Below are 26,419 nucleotides of genomic sequence, written 5' to 3'. Positions count from 1 at the left end.
AATTATTTAAACGTCACAGGCTCAACAAAACATGGTTTGGCTAGCTCAACTATCCCCGGAATGTTGGGTATGAGAGCCTCAATAAAAGTACATTGTGTTACCCTCTACATAAAGCACATTCCAACTTCCAATGTACTAGATTCAGGCCACATAAAACAAAATCTTGTTTCTACAACCAATAAAGAGTAAATTCATTTTATTAAAATAAAGTCACTCTGTGACAGTCACAGAAACTCGAGTATTGCACCGAAGTAAAGCGCAAACCTACTGAAATTGTTCAGGTCATATCATTTTCCCACAATCCTGATTATCACTAGTTATCAGATTTGACACAAAGGGCGCTCGCCGCCAAAGTTTGACTTGGGTAAAGTCATGGGTAAAGTCTACTTTTTTCACTCAGCTCTAAAATTAGTGAGGTGCTGTAAACTTGTAATTTGTGTGTTGTGTTTACGTGGTTTACAATCTGGTATCCAGTTCACAAACACGGCGCTTATGATATGCAACAAGCGCGCGATTTTGGTGAGTTTTTGATTCGATGCGAACAGTTTTCTTCGTTTATTTTTGAAAATGAAGTAGGGCCTAGCCTATTAACTAACAGAGTTAAATAGCTTGAGTAACTGATCCAGCTTCCAGCTAGCATGCTCATCAGGAATTCACACGTAAATTCCTGATGAGCATGCTATGCCATGGCTGGAGTTTACTCAGGAAAGATTCCCATATCTGGTCATCACTTGTCACCCTGTGCACAAACCTATGGGACTGGTCTGAAAATTTCTGTTTTCTCAGTAAAAATTCAAAATTTGTCCCTGCTAATTTTGACTTTTAATTTTAGGACATAGGCTTTTATCACTTTCTGATGGCTGAAACGGGGGGTCTACTTTTCTATCGCTGTAAAGAGGGTGAAACAAAGTCTGATATGAAAATCAAAACTTGACAAAAATTCTACATTTTCGGGTACATGTTCCAACTCCAACTCCAAGTGTGGCCTTTATTAACGGAGGTAGTCCAGTAAATTTGCCACATTTATGGGGCTAGGTAACGGTAGGCCTACTGTTGTGGACCGTCGGTAGTACATTGCTGAATATTGCATCCTGGATAAACAAGCCAATGTAGTTTATGCACAAATCTATGGGGTAGTGATAGTGAACCAGTGAAACTTTAAATGTTGTTTCTTCAGTATTTTTTTCAAAATTAACTGATACAATATAAATAAGTTAATATTATAAGAAATATAATTTGTCATGGTTGTAAATAAAATTCATCCTAAATTTTTCACTTAGCCTGGCTTAGGCCCTATCTTGAATTTAAAAAAAAAATATTTTGGCCTAATACCAGTCATCAGGCTCAGGGGAACAATTGTGATTGGTCAGTGTTTGAGGCATGTGCTTAAAATTGGTTTGATTCTGATTTGCCAATATTGACAGGGACATAGTCCATGAGTCGTGAAACTGGTATCTAAAAAGGGATTCCCTAGTCTGAAAATTTGGGACTCTCAAAACTGTGCATGAGAGTTGCAAACTTAAGATGGTAAAAACATGCAACACAAGAAAATAGACTGGCACTTGAAACAACCAGTCCAACAACCCTTTCTACTGCATCAATCAGCTGCGTCCAAAGAAACCTGGTACCTAGTCTCAATTTCTTCATATGTATGCATTCTCTCCATTGACATATGCCACCAGACAATTTAGGGGTCAGTCTTTTCAAAAAATTGGACGTGTACTAGTCTATAATAGGCTTCAAATTGAAATCACTTGGCTTCACTCTCAGATGCAAAATGTTGAAGAAAAGTCTCCTTTATAAAAATTAAATTCAGACCTCAAACTTGGCTGGTGACGTACTGAGGACCTTGTCTTTGCCTCGTGAAAATTTTGGAGAATTGTGTCAGTTAAAGAGTGAGAAAAGTTGTCCTGATGTGTTTTTGCATGTCTTTCTGCACACAAGGTCCCAGTCTGGAGAATCCTCAAAACTTTCTCTGATTTGTGCTTTGCCTTAAAAAGACAGAAACCAACCTAACGCATACCCAAACTTTTAGATTTCACCCCCAAACAGCCACAACGAGCCGGAAAACTTACAAATATGCCACCTGAGATGTTGGTAATCAATAAGCCTTTTCGGAGTTCCAACTGCGCATTCATAACCTGTGACAACGCGCATTGTTTGTCTCAAATGGCCTTTGACATCATCGGCCTTTGACATCATCGCGCCACTGACTTTACAAAAAGGCTGTTTGTGCATTGTGGGCACTGTCAAAGGGCATTTGAGACAAACAATGTGCGTTGTCACAGGTTACGAATGCGCGCAGTTGGAACTCCGAAAAGGCTTATTGTAAATTGTTTAAAAAGAGTGATAGGCTTGTGAATTTGAAAAAAAAATTAAATAGTAACGTTATTTTTGACCTGCCCATCCTTAATTTGAAATTGACGGCATTGTTTTTTATCCAATATAGTGGACTGCCAGATGCATGTAAACCAGCTGACAGGAACTCATCATGGCTGCCGTACATCAAAGCACCCTGACCACACCGTTCGCACCCTCGCATCTCCAGCTTGGATGTAATGGGGTCTACCTGGCACTGCCAGTCGCTAAGTCGGTGGGAGTCTGGAGCTTACAGAGCTTGAGCTCCAAGGTAGTGCCAAGAAATCCTGGGTTAAAGTATAAAAGTAGTTTCCTGCATTGACCTGAATTCCAATTACAGCTGTGCATCGGAACCGGGCACCCGAGTTCCTGACCGTTGATGTCAGGAATCGTTTACAGATTATGGGATCGGGAATTCGAACCCGTAACCAACTTTACAAATTTCTTAGTTTTAATGGAAAAGAAAGACTGTAAATGTCATTTTTCGGAAATTTTTAAAATGAAAACCAGGCTACATGGAAAGCAAAACAACAATAAGGGAATAAATGTGTGCTCGAGAGGTTTCTTATCACTCTGTTTAAGACCGCTTAGAGTCTGGGTGCTGATAATTACCGGAGCCGGAGGCGAGGGTAATTATCAGCACCCAGACTCTAAGTGGTCTTAAACAGAGTGATAAATACCGACGGAGCACATATTTATTCCCATTCTTAAATACCTTTTCGGTAAAAAATATATCAAATAATTCGTTCAAAAAATCCCGATGTTGTTCAACAAGTTATCTTCATGCTTTTTTAAACATCCCTCTAGCAAAATAATGGAGTGTTCAGCTGGCGAGTAAGATGTAAATAACCCTTTTATGGAGATTGACGCGCGCGTGGCATGTTCTGCGCGATGTTGCGCAGAACGCACCTGGGGCGTTGCGTTTTGAATTTAGAACTATAAAATTCTGTCTCGCTGGTAGTGTTGCGCATGCCTACGTGAGGACTGTGAACGTTCAACCAATAAAACGGTAAGAGGCACTGGATTTTTAGGAGTCCACATTTCATGTGACACTGAAAAAGTGTTTAAGACCAGCTAGCCATGTCTTTATCATCCGTTTAAGACCGGCCACGTGACGGGCTCTCGACCAATAGGAATAGCTAAACTGTCTGAGGTATTTATGAATGCACATTTAAGACGATCGCTAAAGTTACTGTAGTTTTCACCATAAAGCTATAGAGCTAACTGTACACTTGTATTTTGCTGCATTGACGCATCGATGTGGAAGTATTATCTTGTGGACCTTTATGAAAAATCTGAACAGCAACCCCCAAGAGTTGAAATTTGGGGTTGGCTTTTTAACGGTACCCGGGCACCCGTGTTTTTATCAATCGGGTACCCGATTCCTGTACTATCCGAAATGCACATCCCTAATTCCCATACCATGGAGTCAAGTGCAGTGGCCTCGTGGACTGGGGCATTATACTCAAGATCTGCTGGTAATTCTGCAGGTTGTGGGTTCAAGCCCAGCCTTACGTGTTGTGGTGCGTGTGTCCTTGGGCAAGTCACTTTGTCACAAGTGGCTTCTCTCCCGTGGAGTATTTGGGTACCTGTGTGGGCGGAGGTGATTACAGTGATGCTATATGTACATGTGAACTTGTGTCTTCAGGCTGATGCAAGAAAATAGGCTCCCTTATTAATGAGTAATAGAATTTTTAAAATTTGGCAACAAGAAGGTAATGAATTATGTACAATATCCTTAATTTCTAGCCACTAGTGTTGGAAGCACACAAGAAGAAGCTGAGCTGTCTCTGCTTTGGGCGTCAGCACAACCCCACCCTGCTCTGCTCAGCCGCAGAGGATTACATCATTGTCTGGAATGTGGAACAGGCGAGGAATACCTACGACCTGGGTAGGTAGACAGTTATTTTTTCTGTCCCCACCACACAGTAGGGAAAAACCCATCAGATCATTTGGCATGTTTCAGAATAATTTATCCCCCCCCCCCCCCGGAAGAAAAAGAAAAAAAATATTGAGTTTTAGCAGCCATCATTGGCAGATTTTGTATTTTCAAATGGTCATTTTATAAATTTAGGGTCCAAAGTGTGACATTTTTCCTGTCCCTGTTACCTTGGTACTTAATATGCCATTCCAGAATCATTAAGAATGACTTCATATGATTTTTTTATTTTTTGGTAGGAACAGGGAAATCACGGTGAAATTTCAGTTTAGGCCAGGAGTAACAGCAAATGAACAATGATGCCTTTGAGTTCATTTGAGTAGGTAGCTAGTCACTTGACTTCAGACTGAAAAATGTTTGAGTGATTTGTGAATGACTTACAAGAAATGCACTACAACTTTGGATAAAGGTAGAATGGACCAGCTATCCAAAGAGTAACCGACCTAATTATTGTAAAAACGCTTAATTGGGTTAAAGATAGTAATGGCACTTAACTCCCTGTGAAATGATTCCTTCTGGCATGCTGTCATTTTGAAGAAAACAATAAAAGTAGGTCGTTTCCAAAGATGTGTCGAGTGACACGTTTTTGGAAATTTCCGTTAGTAGTTGGGCGAATCCGTGGAAGCTTTGACACGACGCACACTTGTGCGCGGTTGCTATTAAAAATTCGTCGGTTCGGTGCGTGACATCGCGTAGCTACAGCTGGCTTATTGAGAATGTGTCCTGGAAGAAGATTTTGGGCGCAATTCAAAATATGGCTCGGCAACTTTTGAATTGTAATCAAGATACTAGAATATTGTTTTGTCAGACTTTACAGCATTCACCTGTTCACAGAGCTAAAATTTCATCAGGTTTAGTTATTAAGTATCCGTCTTTAGATTTTGAGCATTTTTGCTGCTTCAAACGAAAAAAATGCACAAATGACAAATGGTCTACTCTACCTTTAACCCACAAGGTCAACAAAATCAATTTTAACCAAAACAAATTACATTCGTGGGGTTATATCACGTGATAGCTAGACCACTGTCATAGAGTGCAAGGTACCTTGGTGTTTGTCCCTTGTTTAAATCCCCCAAATCCTTGTTCAGACTGCTATTTTTGCTGGGTGTGCAGGTGACCAGATACGAGGTCAGATCATCGGCCAGTGCTTGGGTCACGTTCAGTACTGTAGTTTCAGCTATGATGATGCTTTGGTGGCTGTGTGTATAGGCTGCGAGGTCCTTATTCTTGACTCAAAGGTAAGAAGCTGCTCATACAGCAGGTAGCAACGACAACTTTAAACAATGATTACCCCAGCCATTTTTCCCCAGACTTTTCTCAAATGATATTCTTTGCAAAATTTGTCATGATTTAAAAAAGGCGAATTCTAATTAGAATCTTTGCATAACATTTTCATTGGAAAAAAAAGATTTCCTTGTACATTAATTTCTCAAATCTGTTTCATTGATCATTGTGCAAATGTTTCTAATCACGAAGTCTTGAACCATACAGTTAACCTGTGTCTGTTGTCTGTAATGCATTGCCCACTGAGTGAACATATCCATTTTTGAGGGTAAAAGAAATAAACGTAAGGTCCATCTTGAACCATGGTCCATCAGGCCAGTGTTTGTCTCCAGTTTCTTTGGCATGAACCCGAGTGATACCCCAAGCTATTGTGAGTGTCCCCTCATACTCCAGGGCGGTGAGAGGCAAGTTGAAAGAAATGTCTTGCCCAAGGACACAACATATGGCCAGCAGCTGGATTCGAACCCCTGACACTCCGATCATGAGTCACAAACCCTAACCTTTAAGCCACACTAACCTTTTAAGCCACACTCTGAAAAGTTAAGAACCAATAGATTCCTTTGTAAACTGCAGGTGGAGAGACTGGACACCACGTTGGAGGGTCACATGGCCCCAGTGACCTGCGCAGAATTCTGCCCTTACCATCCCGCCACACTGGTCTCTGTATCTGAAGATCGTACTTTCAAGGTGGGTAGGCAGTACTGAGTTTTGACAACATCTGCACTTTCGCACATCAAAATATGACAATTATCACTTCCGGATTAACACTCCACCATATACAGGCTATATAGAGAAAAAAAATCCGGTATGGCATACCCTGCAAATGTTTTGGCAGGAGACTTTGATCACGAATGATTGTTACTTAATCCCCAAGTTGTTCCAAGTCATTTTCTTCTTAATATAAAATTTTGTTGCTATAAATTTTGAAAGGATAGTTTGAATAATCATTTGCCAGAGACAACAGTGCAATGTCTTCGTTAAGTCGGACTTAAAGGGAATGTACAACATTTGCTTTTGCTGTAATTTTAAGAAATAAATGGATTTTGAGGAATAGTATGTTAAAGCAAATATTGTTACACTGACTTGTTTCACGTTTTGGGTTGGTAGATGCTGGAAAAACCAAGAAAACCAATCATGTTCTTGTAGTCTGGTTCCCTGACCCCACTTAAGATGAAACTAAGCAATTTATAGACGTTGGGGAATTATAAGGTCAGAGATTCAGGCTTGTACCCCTTCACAGGTGTGTAATCAATTGCAAAGAAAATGTGAAACTAAATCTGAAAAATTAGAAGCAGTTTTTGAGAGATAAAAAGTTTTCTCCAACACTGGTAGGCCGACCAGCATTGGAAATTGATACAAAAATACCACTTTACTTAAAGATGTCAGCACACCAGGGGCCATGACTATATGGGATGCTTTAGACTGTCATTCCCTAACAGTCCAATAAAGAATTTTGGTGGAAATTTGATCATTTTGTTTTGTGATGTTTGCAAACTTTGTATCTTCCCTTTAATTTGTTGCAATATACATCGGAAAAACCCTCTGATTCCTCAATTTTAAGAATGCCACATTGGAAATGAAATGTTAATGAAATTCGTTTTAATTTTATTTCAAAGGGGATTTCTATAGTCTGAATAATACCAAATTGCTTTTGTTTACAGATATGGGACATTACTAGAGGATGCCTTGTCTACCAGTCCTGTATAATATCAGGTAAACCAAATTCTAAATATCTCAAAATATGTCTGACACTTCTCCGAGACGGAGGCTAATTTGGTGCTAAATTTTGATGATGATATTCATTACCCTGTGCAGTCATTCCATATGTGAAATTCATGCCGAACTGAATTTTCTGTTCAATCTATTAAAACTGATTAATCCAAGATAATTGCTCAGTATTTTAAGGATTCTTTTTGTTCTTGTTTGTGTATTTTGTTAGCATCACCATTCCTCAGCCTTGCGATGAACACAAACAGTGAGTGTTTCGCTGTGGGATCATCAGACGGCCAGGTAATGAATAGAGGTGTAATCCAATCATCACAAGTCATCACAGATCCATCACAAGTCAATCACAGGTTAATCACAAGTCTATCGAAATTCAGTCATAAGCCAATCAAAGTCAATCGCAAGTCAATCGTAAGTCATCAAAAGTGATCACAAGTCAATTGCAGTTAAATCATAAGTCAATTACAAGTCAGTCAAAAGTCATCAAAGTCATCACAAGTCATCACAAGTCAATCACAAGTCATCACAAGTCAATCACAAGTCATCACAAGTCAATCACAAGTCATCACAAGTCATCACAAGTCATCACAAATCAATCACAAGTCAATCACAAGTCAATCACAAGTCATCACAAGTCATCACAAGTCATCACAAGTCATCACAAGTCATCACAAATCAATCACAAGTCAATCTAATGTTCATAACAAGTCCATCACAAGTCAATTGAAAGTCAATCGCTACTCAATCGCAAGTCAATCGCTACTCAATCGCAATTCGATCACTACTCAATTGCAAGTCAATCGCTACTCAATCGCAAGTCAATCGCTACTCAATCGCAAGTCAATCGCTACTCAATCGCAAGTCAATCGCTACTCAATCGCAATTCGATCACTACTCAATCGCAAGTCAATCGCTACTCAATCGCAAGTCAATCGCTACTCAATCGCAAGTCAATCGCTACTCAATCGCAATTCGATCACTACTCAATCGCAAGTCAATCACAGGTCGTCCATTGGCTTGTTCATGGATTTGTGATTGAGCTCTGAAAATGGTTGACTGAATATGACTAGTCACAGTGCTTGCTTGAAATATAATCTAACTGTTGGTGACTATCCTGTGTAAAAGGCATGGCAGGGGAGAGGATTGATTTTTTTGACCGTCTGTGACTGTTCAGACAGCAGGAGGGTTAATATACATGTACATTCATCTAACGGATACCCAGTCTTCCAACGTTAGCATTGTCTTGGTTCTTTTAGGCTGTGCGACACTGTCACAACTTTTGTCTTTTCAATTTCCTTTTCCTTTTTCCTCAGCCTCTAATCTAGAGAGGCTAAGTAAAAAAAGAAAATTGAATAATAATCATCTTGTTTTTTAAATTGTTTTCCATGTACACCAGGTGCGAATCTTTGATTTGACTGAAGGAAATGGATATCGTTGTCTGCATCAACTAGACATTGCCAAGCTTCTGCGCACGCAGAGGGAAACAAAGGAATTAGACAAGAACAGCAGTACAGCTTCAGGTATGAAACACAATAATAATATTACAAATGTTTTATTTTGGTTTGAATAGACACAGTTCTATCCTGGGCCCAGTATCATGGCTCTGCTTACATAATGTCACTGACACCACAAAGTAACACCCATCTACATACCAGTAAAAACTAGCAATCGGAGAAAACGGCAACTAAAGTTGAACGCCTTCTAAAACAACACTTTAGAAGGCTAACAACAGAGTATTTTCAGTTTGGTTTCTTGTTGTGGACACTTGATGAATTGAATTTATTAAATCTGCTGTTTTCCACCCGTTTGTGTATTAAATAAACAAGAAATAAGAGAAAAAAGATGAGTGTTAGTTCGTGAAACCGAAAAGGCTGCTAAACTGTAAAGTTTCGTTTTCACGAAGTAACACTCTTCAATATATTCAACACGAGGAAAGTGCAACTTCAGGTCAGCGCGCGCGCTCATACAACTTATTACAAGAAAAGTGTTACTTCGTGAAAACGTTTTTGCTCACTTATGAGCAGAGTGCGCGCCATGCATTGCAATGGTAAACGAAAATTGTCACTTTTGCGCAAAAGTTGCCATGGATACTTAGCGTAATTATTAAAGTAAAGCTCTTGAAGCTTTGAAACTTCGTGCAATGGTAGGCCTTGATGAATAATGTTTAAAAATCAAAAAAACTGAAAATCGAAGAAAAAAAATGGTTTAACACGGTAGAGTGTTACTTCGTGGTGTCGGTGACGATAAGAAAAATGTCAGGGTTTGAACCCACGTACCACGGCACGTAAGTCGACACCGTAACCATTGGACCACTCCAATTAGTGTCTAGAATGATAACATTTTGCATGCGGAGATGCCAACTTTAATAGTGGGTTTTGCCCGTCTTATCCTTGAAATTTTAAGGTCCAAGGACCATTAGCAGCCATCCAGCTTGGAAGAGACCAGAAAACGATCAGCCGATTGCCGATGGGACACCTGACGATTCTGACTTCTCGTCTGAAGCAGGGGAAGCTATCCTAGGGTTGCATTTTACCACCAAGGTGGCATCGACTGATCCGTCCAGTGGAGTCGCCCAAAGCAAACCCCCATCTCTACTGCCGGACGACTCATTAATAGAGTACAGTATTTATTCCTTGAGTTTTTTAAATTTTGTAGATAACAAATACAAAAGTTAACCCTTGCTCTACTACACGCTTTAAAACACTCGATTATTCACGAAAAGTTGCATCCCCTGTGCTATTTTCCAGATTCATCGTGAGAAAAATAGATTCCTTTTCCAAATGGCTATTTTTCTTACAATACAAATGTTATTCACTTTTGAATGAGGCATCCACTGAAAAAAATCGACCCATGTCAATGTTTAGTTATTGATTTATTACTTTACAATTTTGAATTATTGGCTGCCAGATCAAATTTGAATTCTTGCAGGATAGGCTGGTTCCTGCCCCACCATCAGTATCGATAATGTACAGACCGGGAGCGAGTCTGCTTGAAAAGAGGATCTGTTTGTGCCCAAAACAAATTTTTGTTAGAGGGTTGAAGATGTCCAAGGTATAAAAAGGAGGGCTTTTTTTGGTTGGAATAAAACGTACAAGTTGAAAATATATTTACAGAAAAAAAATAATAAATAAATGAAAAAAAATAAAAATAAATGAAATAAAAATTACAAGAGGAGAAGAAGAATACAACTTTAAAGGAAGGAACTTTTAAAGGGAATGCCCAATGTTTACAGCACACTTCATGCGAATGCGAATGCAACATGACTTTTATATCAGGAAATATTTGCGAAACTTTTGCAAATTCCAGTTGCAAATTTGTAGCGGAAATACTTGCCATGACGTCATTAATTCTAATTAGCATTTGCTGTTGCACGGATTATGAACCAGCCTCAAAGGTAATAGTCTGATAAGCAAATGAGCACCCTCCGATGCAATCCATTAGGGGGGTATTGACGTATCTGGCTGACTGACCAAAAGCTCACTTGAAGAGCAAAGGGTTACTGACAAAGTTGTGGTTAAGCCCTTTCTTGCGAAATACTTAAATCAAGTCCTTCCGTCAGAAAAACTATTAACCCAGTCTACCCATGTCCTTTTTTTGGCTTGAAACCTTCCTGAACCTCGCATATCCACCACAGCGGAACCCCAATGCAAATTCTATAAATTAAATTATTCAGTTATCAAGAGGCATCTAGTCCCATTTGAAGTAAAAGTTTCTGGGCTTTATTATTCTCGATCGTACAAAACTCACATAGATAATGATACAATGCCAATGGCATATGACTGAGAGCCTCATACCTAAAAGCAGAAACTTCACATTTGGGTAACTCTTCCCCTATTTATTTATACCATACAGAGAGCTGTTAGATGAATCCCCAATGCTCGTCGTTGGTACGCCCGGTGCCTTGCTTCAAATCAACACACACAGCTTTGAAATGGCAACGTTCATAGACTTCCAAGGTAAGATCACTTTCTTTTTGTATACCCCATGCACGTACACAGCTCCTCAATACCTTTAACACTGCATCAATCCCCATGTACCTGGTTGACCCGGCCCTTTTCCTGCCGCGATATCAAGCTACTGTCGGTACCCAGATCCAAGAACAGCTTCACTGACAGAGCCTTCACAATTTCTGGTCCTACACTGTGGAACACAATACCTGCCCATACCAGAGCTCTGGACACAGTTTTGTCACTCAAAAAGCAACTTAAAACACATTTATTTACAATTTAATTCATGGTTACTTCCCTTTATCATTGGTTTTTATATTTTTTATTGTTATTAGATGGTGCTTCCTCACAATTCACTAGACCCCCATAAACTCGTCGTGTCTTTGCTTTGTCGTCATCAGTAAGGCCTTCAAGAGCACTTCCTAGTAGTCTCCCCCAGCTTTCTACTTATAAACCCTACTGTAAGGTATTCTGTTTTCTTTTTTCATTCTCTTTGCCTGAACAGATCCCATTCCATCTGGAACTGATCAACATTACATTGCTCTCTCAGGCTCCTATGCCTTTGCGCAAATGGCAAATTCTGACAGTCGGGTAAGACTTTGTAGCTAACTTTTTTTTAGTTCGCTCCACGTATGCATTCACCGACTCAGTTTGTCTTCTTTTTTAATATTTTTTTCCCCCAGTAAATGTGACTGAGAAAGAAATGTTAACTTGAGCCCAAGACAGTGGATCAGCCATCTCTGTTGCTGTTCCAACTTCTTGTCGGATTCAATGTGTCTTTATTGGAACCTAATCTAAGGAAAAGAGGAATCCAAGAAAGTCATGAATCCAACAAAATCCCAGAAGAAAAAGCAAAATGAAGACCAACCCGACCAAGCTGGAAATGCTCAGAAGCACTGTCTAGAGACTTACATAACTATCTGCTCTCTAGCCGTACTGCTTCAACACCTAGTCTCTTGGAGGGTCACAATCGACAAGCAGATTGCCATCTTCTGTACCGCTATAGACACCAGAAACCCGCTCCACTATCTCCCGTGCCGTGTTCAACTACCTAAATTCCAAACATACCCCACATGTGTGCAGTAGCTTGATGAATGCAGCGCAGGTGAGGCATGCTCAGAATTTTCTGGATAGGGCTGCCAAAGTTCCCAAGATTTGTTTCATCTTGTTTATAGTGACCCTGCCGCCATGGCAGCTTTACCGCACTTTGGAGGGTTTCAAACCGGCTGTTAAATGGGAATAAAATGAAAATGCAATATTGGACCAAGACTGGACTGCCACCCTAATTCCCTAAGGGTTCCTCAGGACTACCCTGCTAAATCCAACAGAGTCGTCCTGCTCATTCCAACAGAATCCAACTGTGCCTAATTTTTCGTTGTCTGCTTGATCCAACAGAGTCCAACTTGGCGTTATTTATCAGTACCCAACAGAATCCGACTCTGAATATGTACATGTACATTTGTACAAGGGGTTTACTGCTCAATCCAACAGGCTCCAACAGGTTTATGATTTAGTTTGATCCTGCTGGATTCAGCAGGGTTAGGGATGAAGGATCTCAGCCTTGTTTTGACCATTTTCGAGTAGTGCGTAACACGCTCGCCTCCCACCGTTGTGGCCCAGTTTTTACTCCCAGCTCTGGTCACATTTGAGTAAAGTTGCTCCTTGATTCTCTCCTCTGCCATGAGGGTTTTCTCCGGGTTCTCCTATTTTCCTCCCTCCGCAAAACTCAACGCTTTCCATCTGGCTGTGCTCCGTGGTCAGACATGGGTCATATGACAGCTGCCTAAAGGAAATACATGCCTTTGGCTCGACCATGTTGTAGCTGTTTCATTTGCAATTCAGCCTCTAAGGATGATTAGCCCCCAAAATTTATTGATTTATTTTATTCCCCAGACTTGGTGCATCATCGGCAGTGTTTTTGAGAATGCTGTAGATGTGATCCAGTTGAGGACCCCTCCTCCATCCAAGCTAAGCCCTCCTCCATCCAAGCTAAGCCCTGCCTCCATTCCGTCATTACTCGACAATCTCACCTTAGAGACATCAACGAGCACATCCTCTCCACAAGATGATGATGCTGAACAACTTACAGTTATCTCTAGGTAAAAGAACATTTTGTTTTTGCTATTTAACTGTGTATCTGTGTTCTTAATGAATTACAGTTTGGATAGGACAGACGAAGCTGTTTAGAAATTGCTACATAGTTGATAATTTTGCTGTTGAGAGGGATCAGTGGGAAAATTATATTCTCAAAACGCTGAACAGTAAATTGGTCGACAACTTTAGTGATAAGCTTTGTATAGACTTGGTATGTGCACAAGTACCCCCTCAATGGTTACAAAGGGAGAGTTGGGGGAGACCACTGGGAGAGACATTCGAATGCATTGCCGTCGACGCCTGGCGTTCACACGAAGATACTTAATGGTTTGTGTACATTCAGATTATTATAAGTTGTGCGTACTTCGCACCTTACGCATGCGAACCAGTGTCTCTCCTGCTTTCCAAAGTGGTTACGAAGCGCCAAAACAACATGTGCGCATCTGTAATGAGCTCTAACTTTCTTTGTGAGAGTCTAACTTTCTTTATAAGTGCTCTCATATCCGATTTTTGTAAAACAGTTTGTTGTGCAATCTTAGCTATAGTTGGTCAAAACATGGATTCGTCAGTTAATTCCACAGTCAAAATAGTTAAACTTTTTAAAATATCCTTTTAAAACCAGCACCCCGCTATTTTTCTGCTTTTTGTCACTGATGTAGTAAAGAATAACAAAACAGAAATACTAACATTGTATGGCCAATAGAAGTGTGGTCTGGTTTATTCTTACTGGAAAGTTGACCCTTAATTCCATTTGCAGTGCTCCCCTGAGTGAGACGTCCGTCTTGAGATCCGAGATGACGTCTAAACCCAAGGAGTTGAACTTCAAGACGAAGCCGCAAGGTGGCAAGACTGGTACCAAGAAGCCATCTGGATCATCAGCATCAGGAGTACAGGACCAGGCTCTGACTTTCAAGAGCAAGATCAAGTCCTCAGGATACACGGGTGCACCGAGGTATATAGGGGCATTTTCCAAATCGCGGCATTGTTTTCAGCTTTGGATGTTGTCTCCGGTTTCATGATTTAAGGTCCCTGACATTGCAGTCACAGTTTCAGTAATTGGACCAAATGCCCAGCACTGAAAGTCAGATCATTATAATATCGTCGCGTGAGTGCAACAAGGTCGTAACTCCATTCTGCAAGAAAGTAGTATCTCGCACGAATACGCTCTGTGCAACAAGGCCATATCTCGACATCCATTGACTTTGTGTGTACATCCGGGTTACTTCAAGTGAGATACATGCAGGACCTTTTGATCATTGTATCTTTTGATCTGTCGTATCATTAATAGGAGATACGACCTTGTTAAACGGACACAAATTGGAAGTACAAATTTAGATTTACTTTAGATTTGTGAAAATTGGAGCAAATATCTTTTTTTTTATGAACATACTTTGTGCAAGTTTCTACTCCTCTTAAATGTATGAAAACTATTTGACATCCCTTTTTGGTTAATTTGATTGAAAAGTGCACTTCTTTAAACATTTCAAATTTCCCATGCTTTTCCGAACAACTGAGGGTGCTGTTGCTGTAATGTCATTTCAGGGAAACAAACACTGTTCAGTAGGGGTTTTCTGTTCAAATTGTGAACCCAAAATTTGCTTATTGAAGAGATTGTTTTAAAAAAGTTTACTCAGGCTTATTGCCGTGTACTGACACAACAACGTATCACCAAAGAAAAGAAAATTTACGACAGCGAATTATCCAAAATTCTAGCAACTTTTGGTGCTGAAATAGCTGTAACATTGAGGTTTCAGCCTGAAATGACATCACACTTTTGCTCATGAATATGGAAATTTGTATTAGCATAAAAACAAAAGAGTCACCAAAATACCCTTGAAAATGGCAAAACAAAAATTGAAAAAAAAAGGTTAAATGGGATACAAAGGTACATTTCGAAGGATTGCATTAAAAAAATTTCATTGCATTGGCCCTTAAAATTACCCAACTTAAAAAATCCTTATTGAAACTAAAAAGAAAAGTGTCTTCTCAATTGGTAAGTAGTGCCATGATATATCTAATTCCTGTTTGCTTTTTTGCAGGGCTAAAATGTTTTCTCCCAAGACGAATGTCGTCAAGACCAGCTCAGCTAAGAGAGAGAAAGCAGGGTCTGCTGGGGCTGCCTCCAGGTAAGAAAAGAGAAGTCAAAAATGTACAGTGAGTGATTCCTCTTGATTTGCTTCGGAAATGTGGTTTGGTATAAACAACCATTTTGTGGAGTGCTGTGGCCTCGTGGTTATCAGGGCATTGGATTCGTGGTCTGCGGGTAAAGCTGCGGGTTGTGGGTTCGAGTCCAGCCTGGTGCGTGTGCCCTTGGGCAAGGCACTTTGCCACTCATTGCTTCTCTCCACCCAGGAGTAAATGGGTACCTGTGAGGGCAGAGATAGTTAGTGTGGTATATTTAGCTTCCTTGCGCCTAACAGGCAGCACCGAGCTGCATACTCCCCAGGGAGCTGAGATGGTATTTGGAATGTTTCATTGGTCCAATGAGCAGGGGTAATAATGATGTAGCGTCTTGAGCACCAGTCCTGGTGAAAATAACTCGCTGATGTTTTTGAATCCACTTCTTATAAATGTGAGGTTTTCTGGCAACATGAGGCAAACTGGGCAGAGGTCGAAATGAGGGCTTTTGCGGGTATTAGGAAAGAGAATGAAACTCTCCTTGCAATACTGTTTGTTGCACTTCAATTGGACATTCTGTTGACAAGTTATGGCTGTTTAAAGTTTGTACTTTTAATATTGACATGTCAAAAAGTAAAGTATTGAGAAAACGGCCATTAAAGTTTTGAGTTTTGTAGTCGTGCAAATGAAAGATGCCAAATGGTTTTTCTTAGGAAAGACTTTTATTCCACGATTTTAAACTATTTCTTTAAGATTGTGTGTGGTAGACATATCAAAGGTTATAAATATCAATAAATCTGAAAATGAAAAAAAAACCATTACCCATATTCAGTTTTTTTAAATTGTTCTCCACTATGGCCTGTGCCCAGTTCCATCTCATTTGCCAGAACGCCTCACAAATAAAACCTCAAGAATTTTATATTTCCTTTTTGTTTTGTTTTGAAGAGTTCCCTTTTTATTAAACTCTATGAACCCAATCCCAGCTAAGTTGACCTCTTGTATTTCCAGGTCGGTTACGAAGCAATACCCAATTGATGCCGATCCTCCCACCACCGTCAAGACAAAGATTGATGTCGGCAACCAGAGCGTTCCAATTAACTCCATTGCCTTCTCAGGTGAGTCTCACAGAGACACGGGGGAGCGATAAAAAATCTAGAGAGATAGATGTGCGGGAGATTGTTTGACTTGGCCTCAATCAATCCATATTCCGCCGCGAAAGCAAATTCATGCTGTTTTGCTTTGTGTAGAGGTTCATTGATGATCTTGAATTGATTAACCCTTTATTGGACTGGCTTGTTTTGAAAGTACTGCCATCCTGAATGCTAAAAACAAAGGGTTTCGCAGTGAAGTCTAGAAAAAATATAGAACACTTACTGTGTAACCTACATTTTGGATCCAATGGATGCCATTCATAAGTACACCCTCAACGGTTACATTCAGAGAGTTTAGGCAGGACTTTTTGGCTGTTTCGGCAAAAACATGCCGAAACCACCTTTGTTTTCGTAATTTTTTTTTTTTTTCTTTTTTTTTTCTTTTTTAGACTTTTGTCCATAGCATTTGTGCACGTTTTCATCGTGCCCGGCACTTTGGGCACTAAAATCAATCCGATTGTCTTTATACTTTGCACACACTTAGACCAGCATCTGAAGTTGTGTGCCGAACATTGACATCATCACGAGTCACGTGACGTCACAATATACGTGCATGTTTTGAAGGCTGATATCTCCAAAACTACAAGTCCGATTTGGTTGAAACCTGGTATTTTCCTAGACCAGGATGTGTTATAGATGAAAATTGAAGTGACGTCACGATGATGTCATCACATGGCAAATGACGTCATATTAAAAGTGCATAATTCGAAGGCCTATATCTTCAGAACTACAAGTCCAATTGGGGTGAAAATTGGTATGTACGTAGACCGGGATGTGTTATAGATGAAAATTGAAGTGACGTTACGATGATGTCATAATGGGGTCACGTGACGTCATGTTAACGATTGATAAATGTAATCTTTGAAAGTCAATATAAAATCAACCGTCAGAGACCTGAACTTGACGTTTGCGGGAATTGATAGAATAATCAAGGGTTTTCATTTTTTATATTACGTGCAAAATCACGTGACCCTTCCTTCCGGTTGAAACTGGAAGTGCCATGTAATTTAAAATTGGTAAAAGATGTGAACTTGCTTTCAACGATGTATGCTCTGGCTAAGTTGTTCTTTCCAAAAATATAAATGGGGACGTCATAAAATGTTAGAGTGCCCTCTAGCAACAGCTTGTTATAGATGATTATAGATGAAAATTGATGTGACTTCATCATGACGTCATCACGTGACATGTGACATCATAAGCCCTATGAGAATGTAATCACATATTTATATACCACCATTTATTATAAACAGAACTACACATCCTTCCTGGATGGAACTTATACTTGAAACTTTACATGTCACATATATGTCATAAAATACCCAAACAGCCCTGTGTTTGCCCACAAACATAAGTCTAGTTTATTACTTGTATTATGTATTTCTGGTAATGAAACCAAGGATTCCTCAAAAGCGCCCTAGGCACTGTAGCTCGCAAGCCTGAAGAAACCTGTAGAGAGAACACAATGAGAAGAAATTACAGTTTTAGAGGTGGGAGGAGAACCCCAGAAGAATGTTCTGGGGGAAAACCCATTAGAATCAGGTAGGGATTGAAAACCCAATCCACATGTTGGCTTAGGCAGGATGCCAACCTTGGTCACAGCGGTGGAAGGCGGGGAAAATACCTATCCAACCTGACTCCCCAGTCAGGAAGCGCATAGCTACCTTGCATCCGGCACGCACACCGAATGCTACAAGTTTGTGAATGTTTGTGCCGTGAAATTTACTTCACACTCGCCTTCTAAACTTTGTGTCTGGCCTGAATGCTGTGGTGCTACACAAAGCTGTTAGCTTTGTAAACGCAAGTGTTGTATTTGAGTCCATCACAAGTCCTTCCAAAAAGTCAGTCACATGTAACGGAATGAACAATGACAAAGGAATGTTTTTGTAACAGTTCGTTTGAATAGCTAGTGACTTGACTTGAGACTGACGGACTTGTGATGGACTTGTGATGGACTTGTGATGGACATGTGATGGACATGTGATGGACATGTGATGGACATGTGATGGAGATGTGATGGACATGTGATGGACATGTGATGGACATGTGATGGACATGTGATGGACATGTGATGGACATGTGATGGACATGTGATGGACATGTGATGGACATGCGATGGACATGCGATGGACATGCGATGGACATGCGATGGACATGCGATGGACATGCGATGGACTTGTGATGGGCCTGCAGGGACTCGAATACAACACTGTTTAAATGTTACTAAAGAAACGAAACATGTAACTTGGCCAATAAATGTGGGCACAAACTGTGAACTTTACTGATGTATTCCACGCTTCTTGGCAGTGCCATTGCAAAGCCCATCGGGAGTCCATCAAAAGTCAGTTGCAGATTTTGTTTCAAATCAAGCCACAAGCTTTTCAGATGAATTGGTAAAACAAAAAGTAGGCCTACATGTATTCTTTGTTTGTCAGTACTTGTGACCAGACTTGGGAGTTGACTCGTGATTTACTTGTGACTGAAGTTGTAATGGATTTGTGATGGGCTCAGTTGCAGCACTGTTTTTCTCTGGTATATATATTGTTCTCTTGGAGCCAATTTGAAATGAAGGCAGTATATCAATGCAATTTGTTTTTCATTCTTCATTCCATAAAAGGCCACTAATTATGTAGGCAATTATTCGATGAAAAGAACTGTTAAGAATACTGATTGCGATAGTTTAAAAAAACAACTAGTTTTTAAAAACTGCGTGAGATTTTAACTGAAAAAAATCTGTCACTCTGTGTACATTTTAGCTCTACCCCGCCCTCCCGGTTTCCTTCTCACTCCCCGTGTTTCCTCCTATTCGGCTTCTCTGGCGACGAGGATAATTTACTGATTGATAGACTGTCCCATGGTGCAATGCCAAATGCCTAGTGGACACTACCCAGGCCACGGTAGGAGTCCCTATAATATTAAACAACACATCCAAGCATGTGATAGGAGTCACGTAGTGAGTTATCCCCCAGTCACTTCAAGTCCACCCTTGTGCTGTCCCCCTCTCTCTACCCCCTGCCCCAACTCTACCCCCTCTTCCATCTCCCCCCCCCCTCCCCATTTGCCCAAGTTGCCATCACCTGGTCCATCTATAGCCCACCCCCTAGGGAGTTCTTAATCAAGAGTAATAAGCGTAACATGCTCCAGACCAAGGGGTCATGGTAGCTGGCAACATTCCAGCTCAGGGGGCCAATTTTGATTTTTTGGAAGGGGGGGGGGGGGGATAGGTGGGCTGCCACTCATTTCCGAAATAAAGTGATCAGTACACGTCAGCAGAATTTAGCTGAAATTTGCCAACAGGAAAGCCTTTGCTAGAGACAAGTGCACCTTGTAGTGTCATCAATCATGGTGGTTGAGATATGAAATGAGGTGATTTTTCCAGCACCCGATTTCACTAAACGATGCGACGCATTGCAACTCGAGTTGCGACATGTAACACATCGCAACTCGCGATGCGTCGTAAATCCACTTCACGAAACATGCGATGAGTTAAACGTGTCGTAAGTTCCTTGACAACGGCTTATAAAACACGTAGCAAGTTACGATGTGTCTAGTGGTCGTTACAAAATAAGAAGAGTCCTTTTTTTAGCCAGTTTTATGCCATAAACATTACATAAACGAGATTGTAATACCAAGGCAATGTGTGTAAAAGTTGTAAATAGAAAATTTATGGAATAATTATGAATTAGCCTGGAATATTGCAGTTGAAATTTCGAAGTAGCTATACAGTCTACCTAGAGCTTGTTTTCCTTTAAAATTGCATCACACGGCCACCATTTTGTTTTACGTTTTAACAGATTTTGAGCGGATGAGATCCGACAACTCTTTGTTTATTTACTGTAAACTTACTAAATACATAAAACAGTCAACGAGTTGTGCTAAAAATACACCTACGATGCGTCGCACTTACGACGTGTTTTGTGAAATGGATCGCAGGACACGTTGCAGCTGGGACGCAACGTAGGGATACGACGCGTCGCAGCGCTGCGATGCATCATAAGTTACGATGAGTTTCATGAAATCGGTTGCAGGCTCGCAAATATCGGGCTGGTGATGTTTGGATTTTGCTTTTCAACTGTAAACTATTGTGACCGGGGTTGTCCTTTTATCCTAAGAGGCTGACTGACTGACAGTCACTAAATCCCGCCGCAAAAACCTTTCCGATTCTACCCGTTCACCACATCATTGGTGTGTGCTGAAAAAATGGGACCAATCTGACCGTACACCGGGCGACCGCATGAAATCAAACATGTTTGATTTATTCTCCTCCGATCTCATGGGATATGATGTCACCGGATCCGATGTCACGGGATCCGATGTCACCAGAAAGGTGTGCGGGCAGCATTCTGATTTCACTGGACGCGATATTTATGTTAACTAATCAGATGTACAAAGGGAATTACTTGATTCAAAATGGCAGCCCCCATAGAAACAGACGTTAAATGGACAAATTCACTAAAAAAACCCTTCCTCATAACGAAATTCAGCTTCGAGGTTGGAAAGCCCTTAGCCTTATTCGTCTCTGCAACCAATGTTTGGTCCGTATCCAACGATCACGTGAGGCTCATTGGCGGTGTAATCTCCTTAAAATCGAGTTGAACAAAACCAGTTGTTGGAAATGAACAGCTGCCATTTTGTCATCATGTGACTGGCCATCTTGTTATTTGATTATAGAACGGAACCGGGCATGAGTCTACGTGGGTCGGTCTAACCTCATTGGTGGAAAAATTGTACCGGTGATCCGGTGAACCGGTGAACTGGTAAACCTGGAAAGGTACTGTATGCAACAGGCTTTATGACTAAGCCTGGTTTTTGGTGAAGAGAGCCGTGCAGTGTATCGTATGGGATCCCCCCCCCCCTTTCCTTCTCCCCCCCCCCTCGCATTCAGTGAATCAATTGAATAGCATTTTGTGTTCTCTAGGACTAGCTTTACTGAGCTTTTCGTGCCCTCTATACATGCTATCTACATACTTTTAGTTTGCACTGGTGATAGGTATGCATAATAGTTTGTAACTGCATGCATCCAAACTCATGTACCATTGATGAATTTGATGTGCATTGCAACCCAGCTTACTACCCATTTCAGCATTTTCAAGTTGTGCAGAAATGCCGATGTTTAACCACTTCGCGCCGGGTTTATTTTTGCCGGAAATTTCGAAATTTTCAAAAAGCAATATTTCACAGCAAACTTCTGATGTACAGGCAAATGCCACAAATACTAACTAACAAGGGTGATTTCAACAGTATTAGTACGATATTTCTTGCTGAAACCTCATATGTTTCATTACTCCGGGGTGTGCACTGCAGTGTAAAATTGTACAATAGGCCATGCACAACGGCCCACACAACGGTCAGCACACGGTCCACCTCCACAGACTACATCACTGTACATGGACTTTTTGTCGTGTACAAAAGACACCAGGGATTAGCGTGTTTAGTCGGCACCCGGAGGTGAGTCGAGGCAATCTTGACGACTTAACCCGTGCATAAAAACAGCCAGTGCGTGTTATCACAGCCGCTGGCACAAACTGGTTAATATTTGTCCGTAGACCCATTTAATGGGATTAACTTTTCCTATATATATGCTTGTCCATTGCCTTGGTTTCTGGGAGCTGGAATGTCATGAGAAAGATGCAGAGAACTGATGAAGTATTATTTCACATGGAAGTCAAAAAATTATCAAGTAAGTTTGCAGATTGTCTGTGAAGACTGTAAAACAATAACCCTATTTTGCTGCCAAACAAAATAACAGCCCTGCTTTCCCTGTATTTTTTTCCCCAGAGATCATTATAAATTCACCCTAATCACCCCAACCCTTCAAAATCCAACTGCATGTTTTGTTGGAATCTATTGGAGTGAGTACTGCACTAGTAAACTGATAATGCTTTACGTGGGGTCAGGCATGCACCACCATAATCAGAGTCCAACAGTTTGGCTGTAGAGTTTAGCATATTTGGTGTTGCATTTTGCAGGAGTGAGGAAGGGTTATAGTAAATCACTGAAGGGATTAGGGTTATAAAAGTACTGCCTTGTTGTGAGTCTTTCAGAAGAGCTAACTTCCATTAACAATCATTGCTGTCTGTAGAATTAGACCCCTCTCATAGTAAAGACAGCCATCTTCGTAGGAAAATTACAACTGCGTATTCAACGCTTTCAGGTGTGTGTACGCACAGTGTGCAAAACGTTCTAAACGCGCTCGCATGTTGCTCGAAATTTCTTCGAAACACAGCACAGCTGATTTGCGTCATGAAAATTCGACTCCCAAAATGCCGATCACGTGGTAATCTGTAGGCAGTGACGTCATTTGGGAGAGATCTTTTAGTTCAATTTTTGACCGCATCTGGAGATGTTCAGAGATTTTCTCCCCTGGACTCTGAGGGCGCCCTTTAGAGGCTCAATTACGAACGCCCCATTGATGAGGAGTGTTGGGAAACATAGTAACCATAGACAGAATGGACCGAGCATGGCAGGGGGTCCAGAAAGTTCCAACTGGCAGTCTATCCAGCTTCTTAAGAGGGTCCAGATTGAGGGAAAAAATGCTCCTTCAAGGGGAAATCGGAGGGATATGGCAACATCCTCTCAGTGACTGGCTATGTTCCTCTTGGAAATGTCAGTCGGTATCCCGCTGGGAGGGGGCAGTGATGGTCTGTCTCCTGTTGTGAACGAAAAACTGCAGTGAACATGAGGTTTACAAAAAATGCTGACCCATGGTCTCTACTTAAATGTTATTGGTTAATGAAAAGAGTAGGTGGTTTTCCTGTGGAAAAGTTTCCCAGAAATTGGTGAACAGGCTTTAATTACCGCCCTAATAAATCGTTGTTTCCCGCCTATTAATAATCCCTTCAAGTTGAAGGCCTTCAGTGCCTTACTCTGAGAAAAAAATCCGGTGATTGCTCGAGGGTGAGCTATATTTATTGAAACTTGGGAGTTCCTTGAGTATCTGAGCACGGTGTTTACAATGCTTGCTTGGCTGTGGTTTGTCAACGTGCCCCTCATAAAGCCTATGTAAGGACTCTGTCTTCTTTAACCAAAGGCCATGAAATAAATACCTCACAAAAATGGGAGATGATTTGTCAAGAATTTCTCAAAACTGATTGGCATGAAAGTGCTGAAACTTGATATAAACGGTCCTATGCCCCATGTCTTAACTGTTCTCTTCATGCATTTAGATAAATATATCAGGTTGTGTTTTGATTTTAAAGGACACATGTAATAGTGTTTTTCTAATGCAGTCCTTATAATACATTTTTATAATACCCATCTTTATTTTCATTCTTCATTTTACCAATTTCAGGGGTGTTTTGATGCCATTTTAGTTTATCTGCTCATGCGAATGTCCATATTCATGAGCAATACTGTGATGTCATTTTAGGCATGCTGTTCCAACGTCAAATCTTTCCAGAATTTTTGGGTTTTTATCCGCATGCTAATTATTTGGTTTGGTGAAAAATTTAGTATCAGCACAGGAAAGTAAGTCTGTGAACAGAATTTCTGCACAAATGTTTTTCAGTGACCACAAATTCGGGTTCACAATTTGCACAGAAAACCTCGAAACTGAAGAGTGTGTGTCTGAAGTGGCACTACAGCAACAGCGCCCTCAGTTGTCAGAAAAAGCATGGAATATTTTACATGTTTAAGGTTGCAGACCAGTAAAAAAACTTCCATAGACCCCAATGGTAAATGCTCCCACTTCAGAAATTCGGGAAAAATACTCACAACTCTCCAAGGTGTTCGAGACACACATCAAATTAAAGCTTATTTCATCATCTTTCATTTTCTTTTCAATTTTCGGGGTGGGGGGGGGGGGTCAACTGATGACTTTCAGGAGAACTTTCCATCCGAAGATGATCACCCCTGAAAATAGTCCTGAAGCCCATCGCCATTTTGAAAACGATGCCTACACTCCATTGCAAAATAGAGCGCTTTAAGGGCCCCAATTTCATCCAAATTGAACGGAACTACAAGCTCACAGTCCTGTGCACGGCTTCCACCCATATTTGTTACAAACCCTCAAGTTCATGGCCCACAGCATGCTCAAATACTGAAGATTTTGAGGGCATGCAAATCGTGATTTGGCTGGCGTAGGCAATTTCGGACCGATTTACTGGTCTGCAACCTTAAAAACCTGGACTTTACTGAACTTTTAACAAAAAAAGGGATGTCTCATAGTTTTCACACGTTTTGGACAAGATAAGTTTCGGTTTGAACATCATGTCATGGACTCTTTTAAATGAAACAAACTGATGTTCAGAGTGTCCCAAAGAAATGTCCTCTGGAGGATGTACAGAATAAAATTTATGAAATAAATTTGAAATTTAATCATAGAATGGATGAGCCCAAACACTTTTCTTTGTTGTGTGAACTCTTTGTTCGATTCGATTCAGTGGTTTTGAAACAAAGACAATTAATGTAACACCAGTCTTTTTTGCTCCATTCCAAGTTTGACAATACATACCGTAAACAAAACTTTTAACTGGTCAGTGTTACAACATTTGCTATAAAATACTTATCCCCAAATCCATCTATTTCTGGAAATTACAGCAAAAGCAAATGTTGTACATGTATATTCCCTTTAAAGGGCCCTTAATTTAGATTCCTGTAAATACTCGAACTTTTTTTTTTACTTTGAAAAATGTTCTGCTATGATCGGAACATCATTTTTATTCATTGTCTTATTTATTTATTCTGCATTTGTTTGTTGTTCGTTGTTGTAGGTGATGGTCAGAATCTGGCCTGTGCCTTGGCCAATAAATCTGCTCAGCTATTCAAGATGCCACTGACTGGCAAAGGAACAAGTTTCACAGGTTGGTTGAAGCCTCGTGGGACCATTCGCATTACTTGTAGTTTTTGTTATTCACGATGAGCAAAATGTATGTATCTGTTCTTGTCCATACTTTACAGAGAATGCAAATCAGCACTCGATTTCACGAAGCGCTGCGACGCGTCGCAACTCAAGTTACGATGTGTAACACGTCGCAACTCGTGACGCGTCGTATCATCCATTTCACAAAAGTTGTGATGTGTTGAACGCGTCGTAAGTTCCTTGACAACGGCTTAAAACACGTCGCAAGTTACGACGTGTATAGTGGTCTTCGCAAAATAAGTAGAGTCATTTTCTAAGCCAGTTTTATGCCATAAACATTACATAAACGAGATTATAATACCGAGGCAATGTGTGTATAGTTGTAAATAGAAATTTCATTGAATAATTATGAATTAGACCGGAATATTAGAGTTGAAATTTCAAAGTAGCTATACAGTCCAATGAGAGCTTGTTTTCCTTCAAAATTGCATCGCACGGCTGCCAATTTGTTTAACGTTTGAACAAATTTCGAGCTGAGATCCGACGACTCTTTGTTGAATATCAGACAACTATTTACTGTACGCTGACTTAATACATAAAACAGTCACTAAGTTGTGCTATAAATACCTCTACAACGCGTCGCACTTACGACGTGTTTTGTGAAATGGATCGCAGGACGCGTCGCAGCTGCGACGCATCGTAGAGATACGACGCGTCACATCGCTGCGATGCATCATAAGTTACGAAGAGTTTGATGAAATCGGGTGCAGGAGCAGATTTGATGTTATGAAACGTCCCTGTAAAAAAATTTATTGAGCTATGTATTCAACTTTTGCAAATTGTCAGCGTTGATTCTTGTCTGACCAATTTGCCAGTATAAACCAGCCTCACTGCTAAAACCTTGGAACTTTTTTTTTATATGTGAGGCGTTCTGGCAAAATGAACCAGAACTGGGCAGAAGTATTAGGAACAAGAATATAATTCTCCTTACAATACTGTTTGTTGC

At 40.5% G+C, this 26,419-nt stretch overlaps 1 protein-coding gene across 2 annotated transcripts in view; it reads left to right on the top strand.

Moving 5' to 3' along the window:
* Positions 1-393: 393 nt before the first annotated feature.
* Positions 394-26,419, top strand: part of LOC119745656 (WD repeat-containing protein 27-like) — a 53,418-nt gene continuing 27,392 nt past the window's right edge. Inside the window, exons 1-16 of one of the 2 annotated variants that reach the window (XM_038222177.1) lie at positions 394-519; positions 2,450-2,629; positions 4,108-4,249; positions 5,411-5,535; positions 6,155-6,268; positions 7,243-7,294; positions 7,521-7,591; positions 8,703-8,826; positions 9,710-9,923; positions 11,159-11,262; positions 11,759-11,844; positions 13,147-13,352; positions 14,105-14,299; positions 15,387-15,473; positions 16,474-16,580; positions 25,325-25,414. In XM_038222177.1, coding sequence (XP_038078105.1) covers positions 2,492-2,629; positions 4,108-4,249; positions 5,411-5,535; positions 6,155-6,268; positions 7,243-7,294; positions 7,521-7,591; positions 8,703-8,826; positions 9,710-9,923; positions 11,159-11,262; positions 11,759-11,844; positions 13,147-13,352; positions 14,105-14,299; positions 15,387-15,473; positions 16,474-16,580; positions 25,325-25,414 — 1,855 coding nt within the window. In that variant the 5' untranslated portion in view covers positions 394-519; positions 2,450-2,491. The remainder of the gene's footprint in view (positions 520-2,449; positions 2,630-4,107; positions 4,250-5,410; positions 5,536-6,154; positions 6,269-7,242; positions 7,295-7,520; positions 7,592-8,702; positions 8,827-9,709; positions 9,924-11,158; positions 11,263-11,758; positions 11,845-13,146; positions 13,353-14,104; positions 14,300-15,386; positions 15,474-16,473; positions 16,581-25,324; positions 25,415-26,419) is intronic. The other variant, XM_038222178.1, reaches the window with a different exon arrangement.

Source organism: Patiria miniata, unplaced genomic scaffold (assembly GCF_015706575.1).
Source record: "Patiria miniata isolate m_02_andy unplaced genomic scaffold, ASM1570657v1 HiC_scaffold_7, whole genome shotgun sequence".
Lineage (NCBI taxonomy): Eukaryota > Metazoa > Echinodermata > Asteroidea > Valvatida > Asterinidae > Patiria > Patiria miniata.
Note: the sequence above shows the minus strand (reverse complement) of the source record. Positions and strands in the feature narration are given on the sequence as shown.